The sequence below is a fragment of the Phycodurus eques genome, chromosome 13 (assembly GCF_024500275.1).
Source record: "Phycodurus eques isolate BA_2022a chromosome 13, UOR_Pequ_1.1, whole genome shotgun sequence".
NCBI lineage: Eukaryota > Metazoa > Chordata > Actinopteri > Syngnathiformes > Syngnathidae > Phycodurus > Phycodurus eques.
The window spans coordinates 26,147,832-26,169,635 of record NC_084537.1 but is presented as its reverse complement, the minus strand read 5'-3'; the positions used below and the strand labels follow the sequence as shown (position 1 = coordinate 26,169,635).

The 21,804-nt window shown below is 51.2% G+C and overlaps 1 protein-coding gene across 1 annotated transcript in view; it reads left to right on the top strand.

Annotated features, from left to right (window-relative positions):
• Positions 1 to 21,804, top strand: part of lamc1 (laminin, gamma 1) — a 38,498-nt gene that overhangs the window by 10,953 nt on the left and 5,741 nt on the right. Inside the window, exons 3-23 of the mRNA XM_061693232.1 lie at positions 2,070 to 2,200; positions 4,748 to 4,914; positions 4,989 to 5,174; positions 6,304 to 6,421; positions 7,446 to 7,544; positions 7,599 to 7,735; positions 7,819 to 7,941; positions 9,238 to 9,427; positions 9,508 to 9,620; positions 10,193 to 10,414; positions 11,458 to 11,646; positions 11,733 to 11,969; positions 12,114 to 12,267; positions 14,576 to 14,718; positions 14,793 to 14,971; positions 16,970 to 17,126; positions 18,927 to 19,132; positions 19,211 to 19,290; positions 19,357 to 19,494; positions 21,033 to 21,177; positions 21,245 to 21,394. Coding sequence (XP_061549216.1) covers positions 2,070 to 2,200; positions 4,748 to 4,914; positions 4,989 to 5,174; positions 6,304 to 6,421; positions 7,446 to 7,544; positions 7,599 to 7,735; positions 7,819 to 7,941; positions 9,238 to 9,427; positions 9,508 to 9,620; positions 10,193 to 10,414; positions 11,458 to 11,646; positions 11,733 to 11,969; positions 12,114 to 12,267; positions 14,576 to 14,718; positions 14,793 to 14,971; positions 16,970 to 17,126; positions 18,927 to 19,132; positions 19,211 to 19,290; positions 19,357 to 19,494; positions 21,033 to 21,177; positions 21,245 to 21,394 — 3,264 coding nt within the window. The remainder of the gene's footprint in view (positions 1 to 2,069; positions 2,201 to 4,747; positions 4,915 to 4,988; positions 5,175 to 6,303; positions 6,422 to 7,445; positions 7,545 to 7,598; positions 7,736 to 7,818; positions 7,942 to 9,237; positions 9,428 to 9,507; positions 9,621 to 10,192; positions 10,415 to 11,457; positions 11,647 to 11,732; positions 11,970 to 12,113; positions 12,268 to 14,575; positions 14,719 to 14,792; positions 14,972 to 16,969; positions 17,127 to 18,926; positions 19,133 to 19,210; positions 19,291 to 19,356; positions 19,495 to 21,032; positions 21,178 to 21,244; positions 21,395 to 21,804) is intronic.

The window sequence follows — 21,804 nt, the reverse complement described above, 5'->3', positions numbered from 1 at the left end:
TCAACTGTGGATTGAAGTAACACAGAAGAACTTGAGAATATCAACTCACGGCCACTTTTCAAATGTAAAATCTGGCAAATATTGTGGAGTTGTTGATCACCGTTATTTAGCCCGTAGGCTTTTCAGGAAAATATTGAAATTGCACGCATCCCATTTGTGTTATCAAAAAGTACTTAATTGTCTTCAAAGTGAAAGGTCAAAAGTGAATGAGCCCCATTTAGCGGAACTCAGTTGCTCTTTGTAGTTTCCAAAGTTGTTTTTACAAAAAACCAACAAAGTTCGCTCTGAGCCCGTCCTCGTGGTGTCAGCCGTTTTGGAAAGGACGTCGCTGCGGGCCGGCCGTCAGAAGCGCGATTCCCGGTCCGCGGCTCCTTGGCTTGCTCTCGGCCGTCGGTCCCGGGCGCCCGCTTTTGGCCGATTGCGGCTTCCCCGTCCGCATTTCGCAACCTTTTGAAAAGGTTTCATTTGTGGTTCGCAAGCAATCCAATCGCGGCTCTCCGCTCCGCATTTCCAAAATGGCTGACAGGACGAGCGAGGATGGGCTTCAACAAACGTTTCAAGAAAGGAAAAGAAGAAAAATCATAACAAACCCTGAAACAACTTCCGAAAGTACAAACTGTGAACGTTTCTGGCCAAAACAAAAAGATTAGTCGTTGAAAGGAAATGACTTTTTGCACACGGTGGGTGACAAAGGTTGACCTCTTTACAGGAACAAAGCTATTTTGTTGGGATACAAAGTTGTCATCTTCCGAGAAGAAAAAGTTGACCTTTTCCAAGGTAGTCATAACATTAAGATATGAACGTTGAACTGGAGCTGCGAGCAGCTTCGATAAGGCCCTCGCGCCCCCGGCCATTGAAAAAAGAACTTTTCTTCAATTCCAGGCGCACAAAAACAGCAACAGGCAACAAACATTCTTCGTGGGAGGTGTTTTCGGGACAGATAAAGACAAATCAATGAAGAAAGAAAAGTCTTCACTCTTGTCATGTTACACTTCCATCCAAAAAAGACCCTTTGCTCTCAAAACCGTGTGAAAAAGTGTGGTACGCAGGCTCCCCCTAGTGGTACACGAACAAACGACTGCATGAAATCTTCAAACTGTTGGATACTTCTTTTGTAAGTGTATTGGTTAAGTACAATACATTTGCATGTATTCTTTTGGAACTTGGTTTTCCAACATTTAGGAAGGTACAATTTAGGATTGAAGTTTTCTTTTAGTAATTTTCCAACTGCATCATGTTACAGTGGCGTCCAATAATATTAAATGTACTTTTGGGGGAATAAAGTCCGCTTCGTTTTTGAAGAACACCTAAGCCTACTACGCTGCCGTAGCGCCGTGTCGGTCACGACGGCGCTCCTCGGCGAGCGAGTGTTTTCGGAGCCGAAGAGTCGAAGAACCGGCCTGGCCTCGATCCATTCGGGGGAGTCGTGTTTGCGTTGGCCCCGTCCGTCCGTCCGTCCCCGCCGGGACGCCGATTGTTTACCTCGCGGCAGCTGCGGCGAGCTCTCGCCCAAAAGCCCCCGAGGGGTCGGATAAGCTTCCCGCCGACGGCCAGCCTTTTTTCACGGTCCGTGACGAGAGCGGGGCGGCCGGTCCGCTCGCCGTCTGCGCTCGCCGCGCGTCACGGCCGCCGCCCGAGCGGAGCCTCGGGGGCCCCGTCGTCGTCCGGTTTGGTCGTTCCGACGAGCGAGCCGCCCCGAATTCCTCGACTCGGCCGGCTCCCCGGACCGCACGCGAGCGCTTTGAAACGCTCCGCCTCTGCCGCTCTCTCAAATTGCCGTTCGCTCGCTCGCGCCTCGACTTGCGCACCTAAACGCCACACGTGCAAAAGAATCGTTTCCACACGGGAAGGAGACGTTTTACAAACAGGAAGTAGAAGTTGACGCGCGAAGTACGAGGTTGAATTCCGGAGGGGCACCTTCTTTCCCACCGGGGGGGGGGACAGTTCGAAAGCTTTTTTGGTATGTGGACAAACAAACTGGAGCAAATTCAAAACGTCGTCGTCGCGTGCGTTCGGAAGGCTTGCCGTAAATGTTCGCGTGACCCGCCGTGTGACCTCTGACCCGGCAGGACTGGGTGACGGCCACGGACATCCGAGTGACCTTGAACCGCCTGAACACGTTCGGCGACGAAGTGTTCAACGACCCCAAAGTGCTCAAGTCGTACTACTACGCCATCTCCGACTTTGCCGTGGGCGGAAGGTAAGCCGGCCGGCGAGCCGCCTCTCTCTGGGAACGTTGACCGCCGTATTCTCCCGCCGCGCGGCCGGCATTCCGCGCATTCCGGGATTACGGGGAACCGGAACGGCTCGGCTCGGCGGCTTTTGCGTTCCCCGGCTTCGCGCGGAATGTCGGCCGGACGGCGGCCCCTCCCGACGGGTTTGTCCCGTTGGGCTCGGAGGGGATCGCCCTCAAGTTCCGCTTGAGGAAATGAATTTGACCCGGTGGAGGCTTTTTGAATGCACGTCCAACTTTTTGCTTGTTGGACGGCAAGGAGCCAAATGTCCAAATGAACAAGAAATGTCCCGCACGAATCCGAATTTGTATTTCAACGCCGTCTTCCTCACGCTGTTGACATTTTGACACGACGAGCCCGAGACGACAGCCCGACCGTCGACGGACGCTACCCGGCTTTAAAGGGGAGGTCGCGCAGAGACCGCAAGAGTCACAGAAAGGCTTCCCTCGCGGACGAAACGGCTCCTTGCAACTCGTGCTGAAAGTCGCAAAAGGAGACGCGTGCGCATTCAAAAAGTTCACACGAGGTCAAATGAAGTTGACCTTTAAAGGTCGGAGTGCTTTTAGCTTCGTCGGGAAACTTCAACACAAAGCCCAAAAGTCACGAAGCTTTTGCCAGTCGCTTGTGTCCGTTATTCCGCGCCAAAACGCTAAACCGCTCTTTATTATTAGTTGGCGACTTTTTCATCGCAACATGAAAACATTTCACTCATTCCGGACGTCCGTATTGATATGAAATTCTATTCGATTCTATACGTTTTCCCGAATATCTCCCGACCCGCTGTATAACGAGCGTTTCGCACCCGATTCGCTCCAATTTTCAACTCGCTTCACGGACAAAAGTTGAAGACGCTTATAGCGTTTATTGATACAAGTATGATATGATGCATACGTAGGCGCGAACAAAGCCTAAACGTGGAATTTGCGTTCAAAAGAGGTTTCGAGTTCTCCTTCGCCATTCGGCATTGACCCTGTTCTGCATTTTTGTATAAACTCGGAACAAATCTCATTGAAAAGTTTATTTCCCAATGTGTCCACCCGATTGCAAACATTATTTTTACATTCCCCAAATTCTCACCTTTTCCACGACAAACGTCCCAAATGAAAGGCGACGTTTTCCGATCATTTCTCAGCCGAGCGACACCGCCCCAATTTCCAACTCACCGTTTTCCACATCGTATCATTCCCAATTCCCATATCAACCCTCGCAAACGAATGCAAACATTTGACACGTTGACCTCCTCCTTCCACATTTCTGCCCCATTCTGACTTCAACATTTGGCATTGTTAGCACACATTCTAGATGATAATGTGAAGTTATTAACCTTGCAGCCGCAGTCGTCATCCAAAAAAAGAATTGTTGAATTGTGCTAAACATACGAATGTCAACATACTCGACAAAACACTGACTTGAGATATTTCCTTTTTAAACCACGCGCTCTGCAAAATGTCGACATTTATTGCTGTAGAGAATCCCCGTAGTACCTTTGACAAAGTTGCAGCCGTTAGTAATGTGTTGTTGTAGTTGGAATACAAGTAACAACTTGTGTAGTTTACAGAGTGTAAAATGATGTACGTGCTGAATGATTTGCGGGAGCAGAACCTTTTTTTCCACCGCATCTGCCAGCAAAAACCGAAAACAATAAAGAGCACAAAGACTTCAATGAAAGGCTTTTTTTTTTTTTTGTCTCCTTTCCTGCCAGCCGGCGAGTCTCAGCTTGTCCTCTTCTTCTTCTTCCGTTTGGTCTTCTTCCTCTCGTATTTGCCATCTGGACATCTGCTCTTCGCTGATATTTGTAAAAGCTCCGTTCTTCAATCCAAATAATAGCATTAGGCAATCCGAACTGCTGAGAAAACGGCGGGCCCCCCCCCCCCCCCCCCCCCCCCACCCGCCCTCGAGGGCTTGCACGCTGCCAGAAGTCAGACGAGAGCGTGCAAAATCCTCTTGGAGCCTTTCAGCTCCTTGCCTCAGGTAGGCGCTACCCAACCACGGCAACTCAAAGCGACGGACGTTCCGACGGCCGGTGGACTCGGCGGTAATTGCGTCAGCGTGACCGCGTTGCGCGAAACCTTTTGTTGCTCAGTGACTCTCCGTAGTGTGTTTTTATGTCCAAATTGTATTGTTCTCCGCTTGACGGCCGCCTGCAGTTGGTTAGCGATTAGGATCCTCGCCAGACTGACTTAGTCGTTAGCGTAAACGTTTTTTCCATCTGTTCTGCATCGTTTCTCTTTCTCTTTTGCCAGCTGACCTCTAGCGCGATTGCGCGGGGCTCTGACCCCGCTCGGCAAGGCGCGCCCTTCAGCCCGCCGAGATGCCGAACTTCGGACGTGAGCCTCGGCTCGTTGTTGTCGGACGTGCCGAATGTCGTCTTCGTTGAAACTCGTATAGGACGGGACGCTGTCTGTATATTCGTCCGAGCTGTATTCGGTCGTTCGTTGTCCGGCTTTTTTTTGGTGGCAAGTTTAAGATGAGTAGAACGTTCACAGCCGTGTGCGCGCGCGGCCCCCTCGCAGGTGCAAGTGCAACGGCCACGCCAGCGAGTGCGTGAAGGACGGCGGAGGACGTCCGGTGTGCAATTGCAAACACAACACGGAGGGAGCCGACTGCCAGGCGTGCCGAGCGTTCTACAACGACCGGCCGTGGAGGCGAGCCACCGCCGCCGACGCCAACGAGTGTCTGCGTAAGAACCCGCCGAGGTCGCGCCGGCGTCGCGTCGGCTCGTTGACGCGCATTGTCGCCGTTTGCGTTTGCCAGCGTGCGACTGCAACGGGAAGAGTTCCGAGTGCTACTTCGACGCCGAGCTGTACCGGGCCACGGGTCACGGAGGTCACTGCGAGAACTGCGCCGACAACACGGACGGACCCGGGTGCGAGCGCTGCGTGGACCGCCATTACGGACGCGACGACGGCCGCTGCCTGCCCTGCGCCTGCGACGCTGTCGGTGAGACTGCGCTTCCTGCTTCTTGCGTGGCCGCCGCGTTTTGGGGACTATTCTCAAAAACATCAAATGAGCACTTCAAAGAAATTCAAGAAAAACAATCGACGTACGCGACGCAGTCTACGGCTCGCCAATAAACGTCGCGCTCATTTTGACGCGTCCGCTCGGTGAGGCCCTCCCTGGGAATTTCGGCACGTACGAGTTTATCGGTGGATATTTTGGACCGAAACTTGTCAGCCAATCGGAGAAGGGCTTCCCCAAGTCACAGGTTCAAGGGGATACGCTGAGAAAGAAATCTCGTTTTGCAATTTGACTCCAATTTGAAGGCGGTTTTGGACCACATTTTCGATACACGCAAACATTCCTCCAAAAGCCCCAACACACACAAATCAAAAACGTACTAAATCAAATCCTCGTGCGATTTTCAGAATGTTTGCACTGAGGTAGAAGTGGCCGTTCCAGCATTTTGAGCTTCTGATGCGTGAATGACTGCAAACACAGCTGCTGTGTTTGCAGTCATTCACGCATTCCGATCTCCGTAATCACTGCAGGGGGATTTTGAGTGGAGATTTTAGGAACCGTCTCGGAGGTCCACGAGTGGAAGTGGCCGACCAATCCAGCTCCGCTCAGCATTTGGACGGTCTGCGGTTTTGAGCAAATCTTCCGCTTGCTAGTCATGCAGGGGCTCTCCCGACCATGAAAAGCTTTTTCACTACGATCACCGCACATCATTTATTTCTCCATGTACACTTTTGGGGACGTTGGTTTGCTGGCGCGCTGTGAGATTCTTCCGCGGTCGGTGGTGTCTTCATAAGAATGCCACAAAAGTATATATACCGAAATAACGACGATCTCGTCTCCATTTCCTCACAAACGCGCTCGGCGTGAAATGAACACTCGGTGTTGTGTCGTACAGGCGGCAACAGGCGGATGCGCGGGTTCGTTGGACCTTCTGCCGCCTAGTGGACGAGCGTGTCATTGTTTTGCCAGTACGTCGCTGGCATAGACAGATGATTTGAAGTCAAAAAAAAAAAAGAAGTGTGCTAGGAGGTTGATGTATATCTGTGTCTGTGTGTGTGTGTGTGTGTGTGTGTGTGTGTGTGTGTGTGTGTGTGTGTGTGCGCGCATGCAGGTTCTGAATCTCCTCAGTGTGACAACCGAGGCGTGTGCGCGTGCAAACCAGGTGTGACGGGAGAAAAGTGTGACCGCTGTCAGCCTGGATTTCACAGTCTCACCGAGGCCGGATGCAGGTAACGCAAGACTACCGGAGTGGGCCTGGTTTGACGAGGCCTGTCACAATAAAAGGCTTTTAAGAGGATATATTGAATATAAATATATATATATATAGATATATATATATATAAACCAGGCACGCTCTTATTTTTTGGGCTATTAAATCAGTATTGTTATCATTTTCTTTCCCTCTTAAATAGTTTTTCCTGATTGCGTGATAGGGATTTCCCTGGGTGTGAAATAAAGAATCAAGAGCTGCAAGACCGCGGTTGGTCCGCCGAAGGCTGTCAATCAAATATAGATTGGCGTTCGCCGTCCGACTCTGTCGGCTCGCTGCGCAACAATGACAATTTGTAGAGTCGGGAAACCGATCGTGTCCATTTTATTTAGGGGACGATAAATCGATACAGTAATTATCGTGACAGGCCTACGTCAGGCTCCTTTTGTTCTCAGTTTCTCAGTTTGCAATTTCTCAGTAAAAGTAGCTGTTGCTACTCACTTGATCCACCGGAGGTCGCACTGTCGATGACTTAAATGACCACTTAGCACTTAAACGACATGCAATTGGCTGCGACTCACGATTGCCGCCTGATATCGATGCGCTTATAAAGTTTCGGGACGAAAGGAAGCCTACTTCTTGCCACCGTTGCGTTGTGAAAATGAACATTTGAAGATGCTGAACATTGCCAAATGTCAGTTCAAAAGAGGCTGCTTTGGGTGAGGTCTCCATTTGCAACTGGAACGGAATTTGTTCCCAAATGTATCTGTAATCGTTTGCAGCCAGCCAAACAATGGGACAAAACTCGGAAGAGGGTTATTTATAGCTTATTAGGCCACGCCCACTGGAGATCCGATCGGGGGCAACGTGACCCACGAAGGAAAAACGAGTTTGACGCCCTCGAGCTGCCGCTAACGTACAGAATTTAGATTTGACACGTCAGAGGACGACGCTTGGCATGTTCGCTTCCGTAGAGAACAATAGGAAATCATGCAAATCGTACATTGTACGCTGATGAGGACCGCGGTGGGTGTCGCACGCAGGCCGTGTTCGTGCTCGCCATCGGGAAGCACTCAAGAATGCGACGTCGACACGGGACAATGTCGCTGCAAGGAAAACGTGGAGGGATTCGCCTGCGACAGGTAACGCGCACGCTCCCACGCGTGTCGGCACACTGTGACCTTTGAACCTTCCAGGTGCAAGCCGGGCTTCTTCAACATGGACGCCAGTAGCGCCGAAGGCTGCTCTCTGTGTTTTTGCTTCCTTCACTCATCTGTGTGCGACAGCGCGCCCGGCTTCAGCGTGCACACGCTTCGCTCCACCTTTGAGAGAGGTACGCGTACGCGTGCGCGCGCTCTCGCTCTCGCGACGTGCGCCGCGTTGACCGTGCGTGCGTGCGTGCGTGCGTGCGTGCAGATGACGAGCAGTGGACGGGCCAGCAGCGCGACGCGTCCAGCGTGCCGGTGAAGTGGTCGCCCGACGCTCAGGACATCTCGCTGCTCTCCGAAGACTACTTCCCCATGTACTTCGTGGCTCCAGGTGCGGGCGGGCGTGTGTGTACATGCAGCGGTGCCTTGAGATATGAGTTGAATTTGTCGTGTGTTCACGCTTTTATCTCAAGTCATATTTCCCCATTGAAATGAATGCAAATGCCATTAATCCATTTCAGCTCCATATAATAATAACCATCCATTTTGCGTCCTGCGCGTGCTGGAGCCGATCCCAGCTGACAAAAAAAAACAAAAACATGAAATAGAAGAGCGGTTCTTCACGTTTTGACACCAAGTAGCACCATCAAAGAAATACCACCATCGAAGCATATTCCTAAAAAGTATATTTCATATTATGGTAAACCGCTGGAACATGCAGTTTGAAAATTAGCTCTGCGCTTGCAAATAGGAAAATGTAATAAATGTACTTAAAGAGTCAATCAAAATGTTATGCATATAAATGTTCGATAAAAAGTATACTTGAATAAAATAAAAAATAAACAGTTCCTGAAATGCAAATATACAAAAAAAGTTCCAGCTGAAGTGTACGAGGCAGTGTTTCTTTCCCGTACCAATAGAGGGAGCCCGCGCACCACGAGCGGTCCGAGTGCCACCCTTTGAGAATCACCGAAATGGAATGAAACAGTTTGCGCGTGATAATTGTAAAGCTGCAATTGATTTCATTGCGCTGCTCCTTCTGGTGTGCCTGCCTTGGCCACCGGGGGGCAGTATAATAGCGTTTTTCGTTTGTTTGTTTTTTCATCTTCCATTCCGCTTCTCCTCACGCGGGTCGCAGGCGTGCCGGACGGAGCCTATCCCGGCCGGCTATCTTCGGGCGAGAGGCGGGGTACACCCCGAAGCGGTCGCCAGCCAATCGCAGGGCACACGGAAACAACGGGCAATTGAGAGTCTTCAATCCACCTAGCGCGCATGTTTTGGGGATGTGGGAGGAAAAAAGCCACGCAGGCACGGGGAGAACACGCAAACTCCACACAGGCGGGGCCGGGGATCGAACCCCGGTCCTCAGAACTGCGAGGCAGATGCGCTAGCCGGTCATGCTCCATGATGCCGTATGTTAGCATGAAGCTAGCGGGGGCCATTCTTAAGGCAACGTTGTTTGCTCAGTTTAAATAATATTCACGACGTAAACTTCAGCTGGGATTGGCAATAAACCGCTCGAAGCCTCTTTTGCGAGGAATTGTTCACGCGAGTCGAAGCGATCGACGGTCCGAACGCCGGCTCGTAAGGGGGCTCGCTCGTACGTCAAGGCGCCGCTGCGCACGTCGCTACACGACGACGGGAAGTGTGCGCGTGAGGCTGACCGTGTCGGTCCGGGCGTGCCCAGACAAGTTTTTGGGCGATCGACTGCTGAGCTTCGGTCAGAACCTGAGTCTGAGTTTCCGCGTGGATCGTCGCGACACCCGCTTGTCCGCCGAGGACCTGGTCCTGGAGGGCGCCGGTCTGCGGGTGGCCGTGCCCCTCATCGCCCAGGGCAACGCCTACCCCAGCGACGAGAAGCACGACTACGTCTTCAGGTGACGCGCCCGGACGCAAACGGCTTGAAGGGAGCCGGCCTCGACCTTCGCCTCATCTTCTTCTACTCGTCGTCCTCCAGACTCCGCAACGGCGCCGACTACCCTTGGCGGCCGGCCGTCAGCCACTCGGACTTCCGGAAGCTTCTCCGCAACCTGACGGCCGTCAAGATCCGCGGCACCTACAGCGAGAAGAGTACGTCGAACCGCACACTCCTCAACCTTTCGCGTCCTCTGTAGCGATGGCAGAGTCGGAAGCGATGAACGATTCCCATTCATTCAACGTTCCCCGCTCCCTAATCGCGACCTTTTACCCGATGACCGTCAGTCGCTGACTACTTTTCCAGATGCGTTGTGAGGTCCCCTTTTTGGGGACGTCCCCTCCACTTGCCACGCAATTTGACAGCACTACGAAATGGCCACTTCATGTAGTAGGGCTGCGCAACATTGTGGGGGAAAATAGGACAATGCGATTGTTTATTGTATTGATCTATATTATATATATATATATATATATATATATATATATATATATATATATATATATATATATATATGCTGGATCCCGTCCTGGGCGAGAAGCGGGGTACTCCCTGAACTGGTCGCCGGCCAATCGCATATATACTGGAACATATCGCTGCTAATCTTATTAGCTTGTCCGACTTGGTCCCTCTGCTCGTCATTTATCAATATTACAGATTGACTGCATACAAATACATATTTAGTAGACAGGAATTGATCCCTACTTTGTGACGGCGTCCCCCTCAGGCGCAGGTTACCTGGACGACGTGACCCTGGTGACGGCCCGGCGGGGCCCGGGGGTCCCGGCCCGCTGGGTGGAACAGTGCACGTGCCCTCAAGGCTACGAGGGCCAGCACTGCGAGCGCTGCACGCCCGGGTACCGCCGCGCCCGCCCGCAACTCGGAGCCTTCGGGGCCTGCGAGCCCTGCGATTGCAACGGGCACAGCGGCACCTGCGACACGCAAACGGGTACGTGACCGACCGACAACAAAACAAACAAACTCGAATGTGTGGAATTTGAATAATAACATCATTATCCATCCGTCCATTTTCCGAGCCGCTTCTCCTCGCTCGGGTCGCGGGCGCGCCGGCGCCTATCTCAGCTATCTTCGGGCGAGAGGCGGGGTACGCCCCGAACCGGTCGCCGGCCAATCGCAGGGCACATAGAAACACACAAGCATTCGCGCGCACATCCACACCTGCGGGCACTTGAGAGCCTTCAATGAACCTGCCGCGCGTGTTTTTGGGACGTGGGAGGAAAGCGGAGCGCCCGGAGGAAAAGCCACGCGGGCACGGGGAGAGCATGCAAACTCCACACAGGCCAGGCCGGATTTGAACCCGCAACCTCACAGCTGGGAGGCGGATGGGCTCACCAGTCGCCCACCGTGCCGCATTCGTTCCTATTTTTATTATTTATAGGTTAATTATAATTGTTACATACAAATGTTAGCCAATAAATACATTGGAAATGTGTATCTTTTATTATTCAAGATAATTTAGCTGAATCAATATTATTCATCGGAAAGTCATGTCATTTTTGTGTGATTGTATTTTTTGATACAAATGTTTTGAGTAACTAGTTATTTAATCAGATGAATACAAAACAAGCTCAATGATGTAAAGGTGTTTATTTAGCTATGATTTACAATGTTTAATTTTAAAAATAAAGGAGTATTTCATTTTCAATGTGATTGTAATATTCATGATTAGAATACATCAACCAGGTATTTAATAAAATAAATACCAAAATGTTAAATATTTTTTACTTTTAAAGATACAAAAACATTTCACTACATTAATGATAATAGAATAAATCCAAAAATGATTACGAGGATATGTAACATAGTATATTGGAAATCAAATATGTACAACAAATCAATCATTATTTTATGAGATACTACAAAATGAAATAAAAAAATAAATAAATACACTTTGAATTAACTCATTTTAGGATAAAACGTCTAAATGACTGCAACAAACATTAGAGGCGTTTTGATGATGCGTGCGTGCAGGCGCGTGCGACTGTCAGCACGACACGGGGGGCTCGAGCTGCGAGCGCTGCCGCGACGGTTTCTACGGCGACGCCACCAGGGGGACGTCGTCGGACTGCCGGCCGTGCCCGTGTCCCGCCGGCGCCGCCTGCGCCGCGGTCCCCAAGAGCGGCCAGGTGGTCTGCACCGACTGTCCCGCCGGCACCGCAGGTACCGCCCGGATGGGACCGGACCCTCGTCGCCGCCGTAGACGCGTTTACGTCGGCATCTTGTACGCATTCACGGTGCGTTCCCAGGTAAGCGGTGCGAGCTGTGCGGCGACGGTTTCTTCGGGGACCCCCTGGGCGAGGGCGGTCCGGTGCGCGCGTGCCGCGCGTGCAAGTGCAGCGACAACATTGACCCCAACGCCGTGGGCAACTGCGACCGCGAGACGGGCGAGTGCCTCAAGTGCATCTACAACACGGACGGCTTCTTCTGTGACCGATGCCGGGACGGTTTCTACGGCAACGCCCTCGCCGCCGACAAGTGCAAGGGTAAGGCCTTCCGATCACGCCGCGTCTCGTCGCGCCCCGTCACGTGATGCGGTCTGATAGCGCGTGCCGCGTGAACGGATGTGACATCACGTGATGTTCCGTGACGCCCCGCGGTATCTCATCGTGCCCCTTTTCCTCCCGCAGCCTGCGCCTGTTCCCCGCGGGGCACGGCGGGCGCTCAGACGAGCTGCTCCGGGGTGACGGGCCAATGCCCGTGTTTGCCCGACGTGGTCGAGCGCGACTGCAGCGCCTGCCGGCCGGGATTCTTCAACCTGCGGAGCGGAAACGGCTGCGAGCGGTAAGACGCTTCCCCCCCCGTCGGGTGCCGCTCGTCTTTTTTTTTTTTTTTAATTCATTTTTTTAATTTAATTTTTTATTTTTTTTAACATCGATGTTGCGGTGCTTTAACCCTTTAAGCAGCGGATTGACCACAAACAGTGCAGCAACAAGAACAACATGCGCTGACAATATAACACGACTCAGACTCAAACAGTATATTCTTTATCCTCTGCGTAGAATGACTACCCGCAGAAAGTCACGTGGCCAAACCCACAAAACAGGTTAGCGGACTTCTTATATATGCTGCATTAACGAGCAGAACTCCACTTTGGTGACACATTGGGTTATGCCATTTTTTTTCTTGACTCTGTGATATGGATCCGTGGGTCTGAAATCAAGAATTAATAGCTGCGAGAGCAGCCCGGTTTACATGGAGCCTTTTTTTCTTCTTTTTTTCCCTTTGGGCTCGTCCCTTTCGGGGTCGCCGCAGCGCGTCCTCCTTTTCCATGAGAGCCTCTCTCTCTCTCTCTCTCTCTCTCCTTTGCATCCTCCTCTCCAACACCAACTGCCCTCACGACATCCATCGACCTTCTCTTTGCTCTTCCTCTCGCTCTCTTGCCTGGCAGCTCCGTCCTCTTCGTCCTTCCTCCGGACGTGTCCAAACCATCCACGTCTGCTCTCTCTAACGTTGTCTCCAAAACATCGAACCTCGGCCGTCCTTCTAATTTGATCCGACCCGGTCACTCCGAGAGCGAACCTCAACATCTTCATATCCGCCACCTCCGTCCTTGTTTGCGCACGGCGTCCATATGGCAGCTCCCGACGGAGCTCATATGTGATGGAGATCTTTTTTTAACTAATAATAGCTTGTTTTTAGCGAGTGTTATTTTTTTCTTTATTTATAAACATAAAAATACTCCCAACCGATGTACTGAATAGATGACGGACCTCCATCTTGATGAATAACGTGACGGCGTGCGCGTGTCGCACGGCCGTTCCGATGAAATGTAGCGCACGTCGTGTGGACACCCGATCGGAATAGATCGCGTCACATGGAAACGGCTTCCCAGAGATGTTCAATCGGAATGACGAAAAAGTCTCCACGTGAACCCGGGTACTGCGTGTTTGGTCCGCTGAAGGGGACCCCTTCACCTGTCAATCAAATATACGTCGGCGTTCGCTGTCGTCAACTATTGGCTGAATAACGCGTGCCGCCGAGGTTATGCTTAATAAACAGTTAACGTTCCCGTGTTTGCGTTAATTGGGGACTAACACGCGCAACAAATGTTTGAAATGACTTTACTAGCTCGTTAGCTCGTGGCCGGACGAGCGAACACTACAAACGGTTTACTTTCCCCTAAGTTGTCTCTGTTGTGACTCTACGGTGCACACGGGGCGAGGCCGTGGAGTATCGGACGGACCGCCGGCATTTCACGAGCGGCTAACGACGCAGCCGTCCGACTCTATCGGCTCACCGGAACGATGACAATTTATCGTGTCCGTTTTATTTATGGAATGATAAGTCGATATAGCAATTATCGCGACAGGCCTGCTAAACACGGAATATTATCTTTGGCGGCTCTTTGATGACATCTTGCGTTAAACAAAAGAGGTTGTAGACGTTTAAAGGAGTTGAGATGCGTCAGTGAACACGATATTCGTATGTCTGTATTTGACCGCCCCTCGACGGCCGAGGTGGGGACACCACACCGAAAAGAGCAGCACAGTGTATTTTTCTCTTGGAAAAAAAAACACATTACTAATGTTTTCATTGTTTTGGTCGCTGTCATAGCTAGATAGATGAAAAAAAGATTCATCCATCCATCCATCCATCCATCCATTTTCTGTCGCGCTTCTCCTCAAGCGGGTCGCGGGCGTGCCGGAGCCTATCCCGGCTGTCATCGGGCGGGAGGCGGGCTACACCCTCAACAGCCAATCGCAGGGCACATAGGAACAAACAACCATTCGCGCTCACAGTCACGCCTACGGGCAATTTAGAGTCTCCAATGAATGCGTGTTTTTGGGATGTGGGAGGAAACCGGAGTGCCCGGGGAAAACCCACGCAGGCACGGGGAGAACATGCAAACTCCACACGGGCGGGGACGGGGATCGAACCCGGGTCCCCAGAACTGTGAGGCTGACGCTCTAACCGGTCGTCCACCGTGCCGCCAAAAAAGATTCATATTTGTAGTAAATAAATGACCCATTTTTCTTGACGTAGTTGGGCGCGGTTGATCATTTCGGTGATGTTGAAGCGGTCTCCCGGTGCGGGAGGCCCCCGGATCGTCGGCCGCCTCACGCCTCCTCCTCCTCCTCCTCCTCCGCAGGTGCGACTGCGACGCCATCGGCTCCACCAACGGGCAGTGCGACATCAACAGCGGGCAGTGCGAGTGCCATCCGGGCGTCGCCGGGCCCAGGTGCGAGCGCTGCGAGGTCAACTTCTTCGGCTTCAGCTCATCCGGATGCAAACGTACGAATACGTGCCGCCGCCCGCGAGGCGTGACCCTAACACTTGCCTGACCTCCGTGCGCCCTCCGCCCCCAGCCTGCGACTGCGACCCCGAGGGCGCCCAGTCGGGTCAGTGCCAGGAGGACGGACTCTGCCGGTGCCGGCCGGGCTTTGTGGGCGCCCGCTGCGACATGTGCGAGGAGAACTACTTCTACAACCGCTCGGCGCCCGGATGCCAGCAGTGCCCTTCCTGCTACAGTTTGGTCCGGGACAAGGTGAGAACCGGTTCTCACGTGGCGGACTCGCCTGAGCGGACGCCTTTAGGACTTGGTCATGTTTCATTCGTTCTTTCCATCTTCAATAGGCAGTTGAAAAATCGAATTGTGACAGATGTTTTTCACGTTTGTTGTAATCCAACACAAAAAACACAAAAGGTTTAGATTTGTCAGACAAAATCGACACGTGCAAAAAGGTTGGATTGATTGGGTGTGCGTGAGCGGGAAGCGGTGAAGATGCGGCATTTGAAATAAGCATTTAACGTGTCACCATTTGTCTCACTGAATCTACTTCCAAAGGTGCTATGGACCAGAACATTTCACCAGATGTTGGGAAAAACCCAAGTAATCCATACATACAAAGAAAGTACAACAAATACGATCAGAAATTAAGTTTGTGTGAAAATGTGAAATGGGACAGGGAAAAAGTACTGAACACATGAAGAAAGGGAGGTGCAAAAAGGCGCGGAAAGCCAAGACAGCACCTAAAATCGATCAATAAGCAAACTTCAAAAAGACCTGGAATTAGCAGGTACTGTTGTCACGAGGAAAACGGTGAGTAATGCGCTTGGCCGCCGTGGCCTGTAGGCACCCTCACCACGCGAGACCCCATTGCTGGGGAAAAAAAGCACGTCAACGCTCGTTTAAAGTTTGCAGAACAACATTGGGACAAGCCAGTTCAATACTGGGAGAATATAGTCTGCTCGGATAAGAGCAAAATTGGACTGCTGGGATGCCATAATGCACACCACGTTCGGAGGAGAAAGGCCACCGCACATCACCCTAAAAACACCGTACCGACAGTGAAGTTCGGAGGTGGGGCTGCTTTTCAGCAAATGGTACGGGTGAACTTCACATTATTGAAGGCAGGATGAATAGGCAAGTCTACTGAGACATTCTTGACAAACATCTGCTGCCATCTACGAGGAGGATGAAAATGAAACGAGGGTGGACATCTCATCAGGGTAATGATCCAAAACATAGTGCCGAGGAAACGCTCAATTGTTTTCAAAGAAAAAAATAGAGCTGCTAGAATGGCCCAGCCAATCACCTGACTTGAGTCCAATGGAAAATCTATGGAAAGAACTGAAACTCAAGGTCCATGAAAGAAGCCCACGGAACCTTCAAGATTTGAAGCCCGCTTGTGTCGGAGGAATGGGCCAAAATCACTAGTTTCTCCATACAGGAGGCGTTGGTGTTGGTACAGTTGGTGTGTTCAATACTTTTTCCCTGTGTCATTTCACATTATTACACACAACTTACTTTCTGAGCTGATTTGTTCTACTTTCTTTGTAGGTATGGATTACATGGGTTGTTCCCAACATCTGGTGAAATGTTCAGGTCAACAGCCCATAATTGGAAATATGTTGAGTGAGAAAAACGCTGACGTGTTAAATAGTTCTTTCAGCCGCTGTACCGTCTCAAACGTTTGACACCAAGTGCCCACTAAAAAACTTCGTAGCTCTCAAACAACCACCATCACGACCAACATGAAAATACAGTAATGTACTAGCGAGCAGAGATTTTTCCTCTAAAGTATATTTAATATTGTTTTAAGCCACTGGAACATGATGCACAGTTGGAACATTAACACTGCCCTCGAATATTGGAACATGAAAAACTACTCAAGTAATGATTCGATTGCACATAAGTTAAATAGAAACTGTACCGAAATAAATATTTGAAAACAAACGGTTCTAAAAGATGAAATGCGTTGAAAATGCAATATAACTAACTATAACTACAACGGGGGGGGATTGGCGGCATCTCGTGGCAACCGCATAGCAGATGTCAGGTTGTTTGGATAGGTGTAAGCTCAGCTAACTCACTTGCAAATATTTGTTGTGGTGAGCAAGAGCGTTTGACCCGACTCCACTTGCTCGAGATTTAGTCGGGACTCCACGCGACTTGCAGAAACTTTAACGTTCAGACCGGAGAGTTTCTCGAGACTCGCGCGTACCGTGTCGGTCGTCGCTAAGCCGGGTCGTTTTGCGGCAGGTGAACCAGCACCGTCAGAAGATCCACGAGCTGCAGACGCTCATCGACAACCTGGCGTCCGGTCAGGAGACGGTCAGCGACGCGGCCTTCGAAAACCGCCTGAAGGAGGCCGAGCGGGCCGTCCTCGACCTCCTGGACCGGGCGCGCTCCAGCAAGGGTAACGCGTGCACGCGCACACACCTGGAGAAATCCACATCATGGAGAACATTCTAGAACAGAGCTGTGCCGCAGGCCGCGTGGAGAATCCTCCGTTCTGAACTAAACTATTGGACATACACGTGCACTTCTTGTATTCCTTTCGAGTCGAAATCATTTTTCAGTGGAATCTCCAAGCGTTCGTAGCGACGCGGCGTTAGGATCGTTCCGCGTGGTCTTCCTATCGTCGTGAAGCACAATTCACCAAGCGTTCGTTGCGTTGTTGACCCACTAATCGGGAACGTGATCTGTGGGTGAAAGTTAGAGGAGAGACGGGGAAATATTTCGAGGTGACGCTCGTCGTCGCTCACGTGAAGATGTGAATCGAACCTGCCGCGACGACCGTCGCTGGTGACAATGAATGCGAGCTTTGCTATTTCATCCACCGCAGTTACATTGCAAATTGGAAATATAGTTGAGTATTGTTGTAAAACACAACGTGTGTATACTTTATAGAATGTATTTGTCTCGGCGGCGGCCGAGACGTGCTCGCTTAAAAGCCGGAAATACCTGTGTTGAGTGGGCGGGTACCAACCACAGAGCGGGGAGGTACCGTATTTTCACGACCATAAGGCGCACCGCATCAAAAGGCGCAGTCTCAGTTACGGGGTCTAGTTCTGTATTTAACACATACGTAAGGCGCACCGTATTATCGGGCGCAGGCATGGGAGGACGTACGCTAGCATGCATGCACGCTAAATTCATGTTTTTCAAAAGGCAGCGGGAGCAAAACCGAGTTCGCTTGTACTGTATTGAAGTATTGAACAATGTACTCGCGTTATTTTTTGGCTCGATCCTCCAATAAATTGGCAAAATGACGTCACAATTTCAAGTCCGCCCGTTTTGCGAGCCTTGTGCCATTTATTGAATTTGCACTCCACCGCCAAATCACATGCATGTCAAACTTAAACCAGGTCACATTTTGACCAACAGGAGTTTTGGCTTACCTGCCTTGACTCGCATATAAATTGAAGTGCCATCCCATAAATTGAAGTGCCACGGTGTTTAATATGACATCGGTCCACCCTCCGCAGTTGTGACGGCTTCAACTCTCCCGGGAAGGTTTTCCACAAGGTTGAGGAGTGTGTTGGATGGCAATTTATGACCCTTTTTCCAGAAGCGCAGCACGGTCCAAAAACCAGATGAAAGAGGGAGCGGCCATCTCCGAAGTGTTCCCACCAAATATTGGCCCCTGAGCTCCAGTGAAAACAACGCGAGATTTTGGACAGGCGAACGGTTTGCGGATTCCCCCTTCCCGTCGCGACGCGTCCGCGCACCGGCGCACGACGCGAGGTCCGTCGAGAGACGGACGGATGAGAGAGTCGGGTGTGGATGAACGCGACTGGCCTGCGGCACGGAGCCCCGACCTCGAGCCCGCGGAGCACCTTTGGGTCGATTCGGAGCCTTCTCGGTGCGGGACCTCCCAAATGTGCTCCTGGAAGAGGGGGCTCGGCAAAAAGTCACTCCTACGAACCTTGTCGAAGGCCTTCCCGCAAGAGTTGAAGGTGTTCCGGCAGCAAAGCTGACACCGACATCATATGAAAGATCAGACGGATCCCTTCAAATCTTACAGTATGTGTAATACCTCGGCCAATATAGTTGAAGTAAAATCAACAATTTTACATACCGATCTTCATTTTCTTCATGTCGTTTCCAAATGAGCTGGCCCATCTGTCCGTTTGAAAAGTCAAATGCGTTTTTTGACCTTAGCGCGTCAGTTAGTTTTCAGGCGTTAGACTTTTCGGCTTTGTCGACCGCTCAGACGCGGACCTGGGCCTGCTGGAGCGTCTGAACGTCATCAACGGCTCGCTGACCACGCAGTGGAACCGTCTGCAGAACGTGCGCGGCACGGTGGAGCGGACGGGCGCGCAGGCGGACCGCGCGCGCAACCGCGTCCGCCAGGCCGAGAACCTCGTCGACCGAGCCCGACGGGAGCTGGACAAGGCCAAAGACGCCGTCGCCAAAGTGGTAAGAGTCACGTGACGCCCCGCGATGTCATCGCGGGCGCAGAACCCGTCCCGAAGGTGCGCCGTCGTGTGCTTGCAGGACATCAAGTCTCCGAGCGGCGACGGCGAGCCCAACAACGTGACGCTGCTGGCCGAGGAAGCGCGCAAGTTGGCCGACAAGTAAGGAGGGCGCAGGAGGATGTATTCGTTGGCCGGGATGTCAAAGTAAAAGTGTCGTTGGCGCAGGCACAAGACGGACGCCGACCAGATCGAGAAGATCGCCAAAGACGCCAACGACACGTCCGCTAAAGCGTACAACCTGCTCCTCAAGACACTCGACGGGGAAGGGAAGACCGCTCAGCAGATCGACGAGCTCAACAGGAAGTAGGTGGCGACCAAAAAAAAAGTACAGACTCTGAAATGTGCTGAAAGGAGTCGAGTCTGCCCAAAGTCGCAGCGCTCGCAAAGGCCTGGTACACACGAGGAGTTTTCAAATCTTGAAAGGTTACTTATGTGTGGCAGATTCCAAAAAAAAAAAAGCAGCATTTAACAGTTTCGGTGGCATTGTGTGTGGTGGAGCACTGATGAGCTCCAGTCTAGAATCCAGTCCTCCGATCTCAAAATCTCACGCGATCACACGCGATCTCACAAAAACCAAGGATGGCCGACATTTACGGTGACGCGCCGATGATTCCCGAGTGCCGCCAAAGGGACCGGAGGCACGAGTGTCGTCCAAAAACAAACAACAAAAAAGACTCGCTTTAGAAAATACGGGTGAGATGTCCGCTTCCGTATTCGTGAGGATACGTCGGCTTTTCCCAGCGCGCACGTGAAGATTTGTGGCGGTAAATATTGAACACGGTTAATATTTAAGATTGTTGGCCCGACCAGTTCGGGATCCTATAATCGGGGCAGGCAAAGTCAAAATCGTGTTCAAGAAATATTGTAATAAGTCCTAGCTAGCATTTGCTGGACTTTTATTATGCTATCTACTTTTATGCTACTTGTCTTATGCTATCAAAACAACATGTTCGCCTAGCTTTGCTAGCTGCAGGAACTGGCTAACAATGCAAAATTAGTGAACTGAAAAATACACCTTGTATGCGTTTTTTTTTTTACAGAAAATGTTTGCGAGCCCAGAATCTGGTGCTTTTTAGGCTGGCTTAAAAACATCAAACAACTGTCTTAAATGAGGTCACGGATGGGGAATATCTTGCTTCTCCCAGGTTGACGTTCCCGCATGTCGTCGTCGTCGTCCCGGTTTGAGATCTCAGTCGATCAGTGAAGTTCTCAACCGCGTCTGTTTGTTCTGTTTCCGCCTTTTCCGCATCGCGTCGTCATCTGTCCAGCTTAAGAAAGTAACGAGCCGATTTTGACAAAGGGGCGAAGGAGAAAGTACACTCAGGCGGCAATTAACAATTATTTTAATATTCCAAAAAATCCATCCCTTTATTCAGAGCCAGGACATTATTTCAAATTGGCACTGCAGAAAATGTAAATTGATGATGATAAAGTTCTCGGTTTGGTCCGCAACATCCGTCAGAAAATCGGCAAAAATGTTGAGGATTTTCCAAAGTAAAAGCAGATGTTTTATAAATGTCTTATTTTGGGGGGGAAAAAACAAACACACACACAAAGATAATCCATCCGCTTTCATGGAAGACTCCAGAAATCGGAGAATATTGACTGCCAGAAGGCTGAGATTCCGACAAGTTTGGAGAATTTTGAGTTCAACGCGGTCTCTCATCAATTATCAAAATGGTTGTGAATTAATTTGATCAAGGATTCATTGTCGATGAATTGTTGCACATTTAAAGGACATACCTGCTTTCCAACCGAAGGAGGAAAGTAAAAAAAAAAGTGGCGGTCGAGCGATCTGAAGAATGTAGTTGAGTCCAAATCCTCGTTGACGTCCTGCTCAGGTACAAGGAGGCGCTGGAGCTGGCCACGAGTTTGGAGAAGCAAGCCAACAAAGTCCAAGCGGAGGCGGAGGAGGCAGGGAACCACGCCCTCCAGATCTTCGCCAACCTCACCGGCCTGCCGCCCTTCGACACGCGCGCCCTGGAGGTCCCGCTCCCTCGCTGCCGCCGGGCGCCGCTTCCTGTTTGTAAACGTGCCCGCTTCCTGTTTGCAGGAGGAGGCCGACAAGATCAAGAAGGAGGCCTCCGACTTGGACAGACTTATCGACAAGACGGCGAAGGAGTACAATGAGCTGAGGGACGACCTCAGGCCCAAAGAGCAGGAAGTCCGCAAACTTCTGGAGACAGGGCGAAGTGAACAGCAGGTCAGATCTCACTCTTAGACCTTGATACCAGTCAGACCACGTAGCAGGTTTTCCAGGTACGAGTCCTCATTTGGCCAAGTTTGAACAAAATTTGATAGACGAGCGCCGTATGGACGGCACGGTGGCCGACCGGTTAGCATCTCCCTCGCAGGTCTGAGGACCGGGGTTCAAATCCGGCCCCGCCTGTGTGGAGTTTGCATGTTCTCCGCGTGCCAGCGTGGCTTTTCTCCCGGTACTCCGGTTTCCTCCCACAGCCCAAAAACAGGCGTGCTAGGTTGATTGAAAACTCTAAATTGCCCGTGGGTGTGAATGTGAGTGTGAACGGTTGTTTCTATGTGCCCTGCGATTGGCTGGCGACCAGTTCAGGGTGTACCCCGCCTCTCGCCCAAAGATAGCTGGGATAGGCTCCA